We start from the raw sequence: 6,964 nt of genomic DNA on the forward strand, positions 1-6,964 counted from the left end.
TAGCCATTTATAGATGTAAAAATGATAGTGATAAAAGTTCCTCTCAAAAAATAAATTAATTAAATAAAAATTCCCTCTCAGAAGCTAGATACAAAGTTATTAATTGATGCTTTAATAAAAAAAGAAGGCTGATGGTGCTTTTGAACAGCTCATGAGTGAACCAATCTGAAAACATCATTTAAAGTTAGAAACCAGTTGTAACTTCTATGTTGATCAAAGCTGTCATACCAAGTGGTGATAAAATTGTGCCTTCACTGATGTACATAGCATATGGCTTCAGAAAATTGGCTTGGAGATATTTCCTGCAGGACAAGTTTTTTTCTGGATAATTGTGAATATTACCTTTTCCTGGACAAAAATGATAGGGATCTCTGATGAATTAATCTATGATCAGAACTTTCAACATTATACTTGATGAGTAAATTGAGAAATAAGGGTTTTTACCATTCTTGATGTTTATAAATCTTTAAATTTTTCACATGATAATGGCATGTCATATAAAGTTTTAATGTTCAATATACTTTCCTTCTTTGCCAAAAGTTTTCTGAAACTAACCAGCTTTTGATCTAGAATGTTTCAGTCCCTTTTCATGGAGAACCACTTCTGAATCCTGGTACGCATCTGTTGGGTCTTCACTGTAGATTTTGCAGTTCATCAGAGATGGGAAGAGGATGCAGATGTTGCCCATGAGGACATGGACCACAGAAGAGAGGTGCTTCCCAAAGTGGTGCACCACAGTCAGACTGATGATCGGAATATAGAAAAACAGAACAGCACAGATGTGAGAGACACAGGTCTGCAAGGACTTGAACCACTCCTCTGGGGATAGAATAGCCAAGACAGTGCAGGATCAGAATATAGGACTCAAGAATTAATATGGAATCAAATAAAAGAGTACAAATCACCAGAGCCAAGGCATAGAAACTGTTGAAACGAATGTCGGAGCAGGATAACCTCAGCAGGTCTTGGTGAAGACAGAAAGAATGAAAGATTATGTAAGAATGGCAGGAGCGGAAACACTTTAGACGGATAATGGGAGCAATGAAAATAAAACTCCTAATTATGAGCATAAAACTCTTAATTAAAATCTCAAGCCTGATTTTGATGATCTTGGTGTTGGTTAATATGGATGTACATCCCAGGGGATTACAGATTGCTGTAAAATGATCAAAAGCCATGTCAAGAAGGACTCCAGACTGTGTGAGGGAGAGGCCATGCAAAAAGTAGGTTTGGGCAATGCAGGCATCCAGGTTGACTTCCTGGCTGAGCCGCCACAGGATCCCTAGGACTTAATATTTTGTAAAATATTCTGAAACCTTGGTGATAGCAAAATAGATTATATATAATATTTTGAATAGCTGATATTATTTGATATTTTCAAATGAGTGAGATATGAGAAAATAAAGTATACAGTTGTATTTCAGATTTTAATATATGCTTGGTACGTTTTTGCTGAACTAAATAATTTCAACTACAGAATTATAATTAGAATGTTAATAATTTAATGTTATGCTGTGCTCTGCTTAGTTACTCAGTCATGTCCAACTCTTTGCAACCCAATGGACTGTAGCCGGCCAGGCTCCTCTGTCCATGGGGATTCTCCAGGCAAGAATACTGGAGTGGGTTGTCATGCCCTCCTCCAGGGGATCTTTCCAACTCAGGAATCAAACCCAGGACTTCTGCATTACAGGTGGATTCTTTACCATCTGATCCACCAGGGAAGCACATGAATACTGGAGTGGGTAGCTTATCCCTTCTCCAGGGGACGTTCCTGACCCAGGAATTGAATCTAAGTCTCCTGTATTGCAGGTGGATTCTTTACCAGCTGAGCTACCAGGGAAACCCTCCTAACACATCAGATCAGATCAGATCAGTCACTCAGTCATGTCCGACTCTTTGCAATCCCATGAATAGCAGCACGCCAGGCCTCCCTGTCCATCACCAACTTCCGGAGTTCACCCAGACCCACGTCCATTGAGTCAGTGACACCATCCAGCCATCTCATTTCCTAACACATAGTAAATGTTAAAAAAAATGTTCCTTAATACGATCATTATGAAAACAGAGGCTCTGATTTTAACTGGCTTATAAGAATTATCAATCATATGCAAAATTATGTGACTTTAAGCAATGTTTTATATTTGCTAGCACATGAACTCTTTGAATACTTACGCCATGCATTCAAAAAAGAACAAGAGAGCTTGTAGCTGAAGTTAAGGGAAATAAAATGAAATTTGATGTTAATAGCAATAGCTTGTTTTATATAAAAGATATCTGCATCCCTTCAAATAAAATGTAAACATCAATCAGGGAGGAAAGAATCTACTAAAGCTTCCTGGATCTCTCTATCCAAAGCTCATTTCCAAACTTCCCAGGATGATAATTTTTTTTTTTCTTGTAAATTTGGTGACAATGAAAGAGGAGAGTGAAAAAGTTGGCTTAAAACTCTACATTCAGAAAACTGAGATCATGGCGTCTGGTCCCATCACTTCAAGGCAAATAGAAGAGGAAACAATGGAAACAGTGAGATACTACATTTTGGGACTCCAAAACCACTGCAGATGGTGTCTGCAACTATGAAGCTTGCTCCTTGGAAGAAAAGCTATGACCAGCCTAGACAGCATATTAAAAAGCAGAGACATTACTTTACCAACAAAGGTCCGTCTAGTCAAAGCTATGGTTTTTCCAAGTAGTTATGTATGGATGTGAGAGTTGGACTATAAAGAAAGCTGAGCGCTGAAGAGTTGATGCTTTTGAACTGTGGTTTTGGAGAAGACTCTTGAGAGCCCTTTGGACTGCAAGGGGATCCAATCAGTCCATCCTAAAGGAAATCAATCCTGAATATTAATTGGAAGACTGATACTGAAGCTGAAACTCCGATACTTTGGCCACCTGATGTGAAGAACTGACTCATTGGAAAAGATCCTGATGTTGGGATAGATTGAAGGCAGGAGAAGGGGACAACAGAGGATGAGATAGTTGGATGTCATTACCAACTTGATGGACATGAATTTGAGCAAGCTCCAGGAGTTGGTGATGGACAGGGCCTGCTGCAGTCCACGGGGTTGCAAAGAGTTGGACACAACTGAGCAACTAAACTGAACTGACTCGCAATATTATTCAAAACTTGGTGAAGTGAAAAGTCTGCTCTGAACACACTCCCAATGGGTTTTCTTCCATTCTTCCCAAGGGACATGGTCACTGTATGTTGCATCACTCATCTTCAACATCTCCCAGGATCTGGGATTTACTCCAGTGGCTCCTATACCATTTGCACCTGCATAAATCTTGCTTCTCCTAGAATCTAAAGGCCACTGTGACCCAAGGAAAAAAAAAAAGAGTCTATCAATTTTCAAGGTTGGCAAGAACATCTCTACATCCGTGAATGACAGTTGTCTTTTACTAAGTCTCTGAAACATGAGTGTTAGAATGGACAACATCACTGATAAATGACTGTTATAAATGACTTAGTGCCTTATGTAACAAGCAGAGTTTAATTCTCTTAACCCAACAGCTGTGCTTTGCAATTTATTTCACTGGGGTTTACATGTAAACAACCCAAATGTGTTTTCTTTTTCTACTTTGCATGCTTAAACATTATTATTCTTTGCAAAGTAAAAGATCATTCATATTTGAGACCTGTAATGTGAAGCATTCAGCTAAAAATTGGTGGTGACCTTGTGGATATGACCTCTGAGCCCTCTGATGGGGCCAAAAATCTAATAACAGGGAAGTTTCATGTGTAGGCATAAATTTGTCTCTGTTTCAGAGAATACTTAGCTTCTGAAAAACTACAAGCCTTGGTTGTATATTTAATGAGCTACTGTACTAATCCAATTCTTATTACAGCTGTTACTTCAGAGTTTTTATGAAGGCAGTCATCTTTCCTTGAGAGGTTACTGTCTCTGGAAATCAATGTCTGTTCGTCCTGATCACAAAATCAGTAACTCTACCTTTCTCCTTACGGGTTTCCCTGGTCTGGAACGGGACTATCCCTGGCTCTCCATCCCCTTCTCCTGTATCTATGTTATGGTACTGTCAGGAAACTGCCTGGTGCTGCATGTGATCCGTACTGAACCGAGCCTGCATGAGCCCATGTTTTACTTCCTGGCCATGCTGGCCCTCACTGACCTGTGCATGGGGCTGTCCACAGTGCACACGGTGCTGGGGATCCTGTGGGGGCTCAGCCAGGAGATTGGTCTGGATGCCTGCATTGCCCAAACCTTCTTTGTTCATGGTCTATCTTGCATGGAGTCTGGAGTCCTTCTCGCCATGGCCTTTGATCGCTTTACTGCAATCTGCAATCCTCTAAGATACACATCTATCCTCACCAATACCAGAATCATCAACATTGGTGTGGTCATTTTAGGGAGGAGTTTCCTGTTCATTACTGCTCCCATTGTCCGCCTAAAGTTTTTCCATTACTGCCGACATCGCATCCTTTCTCACTCCTTCTGCTTGCACCAGGACCTACTCCGGCTGGCCTGCTCTGACATCCGCTTCAATAGCTTCTATGCCTTAGCCCTGGTGATCTGCACACTGCTTTTGGATTCAGTGCTCATTTTCATCTCCTACATATTGATCCTGCACTCTGTCTTGACTATTGCATCTCAAGAAGAGCGGCTGAAGTCCTTGAAGACCTGTGTCTCCCACATCTGTGCTGTCCTGGTTTTCTATATTCCAATCATTGGTCTGACTATGGTACACCGCTTTGGGAAGCACCTCTCGCCTGTGGTCCATGTCCTCATGGGCAACATCTACATCCTTTTCCCACCCTTGATGAACCCCATCATCTACAGCATCAAGACCCAACAAATCCGTAATAGGATTCAGAGATGGTTCATTAAACAAACTTGAATTCTAGAGGTTAATGTGTTTTAGGGAGGAAAGGTAGTATTTGCAAGAGAGGTGAATACTAACGACTCTGAACAACAATAACTATATGAAATACTTAACAGGTTAAAGGTATATTTATAGTAATTTTCTTTATTTTGCCACTGTTTTAAATTTAACATGATTAACCTGCAAAGAATATAAAAAGTAATTTTTATATTAGTTTTTGAAAATCAGAGAAATAGGTAGAGAAAAAGTTACTGGTCTTATAGTCAGAGAGAGAAAGGGTTATTTTTCTTATTTCTTAATTGTAAAATTAAGTAGAATGTTAACTGAAGTGAACCAATGAGCATTTTCAAATTTCTAAATTTATAGTACCTCTATGATTTTTTGAATTCTAGTTTAGAATATTTTATTTTTTCATGTAACTATTATATGTGTTTAATATACATGGAAGAAGCAGATTTTATATTTTATTTTTATGTGTCACAAATCATCTCTATCGAGATCATTCATACTTCTACTTATTACTGAACAAAAGTGTCTGAAGAGCCCATTCTGTTTCATCTAGTAAAATGTATGATATTCATAGATTACATTACATAGCTAATGCAAAAGTTTGATAAATAAGGACATTGAATCAGCTACTACATTTCTATATTTCCTACCCAGTACACCCAAATACATACATTTGCAATTTGTAGTAAATTCAGAGTAGTGTGGGATGCTCATTGATTTTTAAACGATATTTTAATTGACTTTTGGAGGAAGTCATGGCAACCCACTCCTTTATTCTTACCTCAAGAATCCCATGGGCTGAGGAGCCTGGCAGGCTACAGTCCATAGGGTCGCAAAGAGTCAGACACTACTGAGCAACTAACACTTAACTGACTTTAATATCAACTGACTTTAACCTTGGGGTCTGCCGACAAAATGACACTTTACAGACAGTTTGATCAGCCTCTTCATTTTTAGGAGAGGAGACTGAGGTACAGAGATATTAATGTTTTACTAATACATTAGTGGTTAAGCCAGGGATAGAACTGTGTTTTTGAGAATCTTTTGAGTATATGTCCCATTTCTAATTCTCATCCTCTTCATATGTAAAATTAGATAATTTAATTCAATTATCAAAAGCAGATGTATATTTGGGGGGAGGTTTTCGCTTAAAAAATGCCCCCCAAATTAAAAAAAAAAAGTTAAAGAAAAACCTGGTGTGTCTCAAGATTTATTTGTTTCTCTCTTTTTTTTTCTTACTTTGAATATTGCAACTTAATCATGGCTATGTACTTGTCATGACTGGGGCAGCGGGGTTACTAGCAGAGGCTAACTGCAGTTAAACTGCACAAATTGGAAGTAAATTGCCACACATTTACTTTGAAGTGTACAAAACTCCCTCTATAGCACAGGGAGCTCTGCTCAGTATCATGCAACAACCTCAATGGGAAAAGAATTTCAAAAACAATAGATACATATGTATAACTGAATCTCTTTGTTGCACACGTGAAACTATCACAACTTTGTTAATCAGATATACTCCAATATAAAATAAAAAGTTAAAGAAAAATATGAATATAATGTTCATCCATAATATTCTAGAGAATACGGAAATATTCAATTTTGAAAAGTACTGTTTGCTTTGTTAGTTTTCAGTTTGTCTTTTAGTGCACTATTATGAGAAAAATAATGGTTGTTTTTTGTTTATGTAAAAGACTGTGAGTTTATGTTTGTGACTCTGGCCTTTCAGAATGGTCACCATTGATGCCCACACACATGCCTATAGCTCAGTCTGCCTAAACAGCTCTGCCCTTGTCAGATGAGTTCCTTTATGCTGCCTTTCTTCTGAGTTCCCTGTGATGGTAATTTTTTAATTACAGAATTCCTGCCTTTCCCATCAGTCTTATTTGCAAATTATTGTTAATTAACTTGTTCTAGTTACAGTGGAGAATGTATATTATTTCAGAAATAAGGATGGGAAGAAACATCACATTGAATAATCATATTGATCAATGATGATAAGTAAATGATCCCTATCATGTATACATTAAGGTTGACATTAAACACAATACATTTATGTATATCATAATTCAAATTTTGAAGTAAAAATAACTATCAGAGTCAGCCATGGGCA

The 6,964-nt window shown here is 38.1% G+C and overlaps 1 protein-coding gene and 1 pseudogene across 1 annotated transcript; one reads left to right on the top strand and one right to left on the bottom strand.

The window, feature by feature from the left end:
• Positions 1-576: 576 nt before the first annotated feature.
• Positions 577-3,196, bottom strand: LOC102272481 (olfactory receptor 51V1-like; annotated as a pseudogene).
• A 719-nt stretch (positions 3,197-3,915) lies between these two features.
• Positions 3,916-4,857, top strand: LOC102272772 (olfactory receptor 51V1-like). Its single transcript, XM_005902317.2, has one exon. It carries the CDS (start codon positions 3,916-3,918, stop codon positions 4,855-4,857), a length of 942 nt encoding a protein of 313 aa, XP_005902379.2.
• Positions 4,858-6,964: the final 2,107 nt, after the last annotated feature.

The sequence above is a fragment of the Bos mutus genome, unplaced genomic scaffold, assembly GCF_027580195.1.
Source record: "Bos mutus isolate GX-2022 unplaced genomic scaffold, NWIPB_WYAK_1.1 CTG233, whole genome shotgun sequence".
Taxonomy (NCBI): Eukaryota; Metazoa; Chordata; class Mammalia; order Artiodactyla; family Bovidae; genus Bos; species Bos mutus.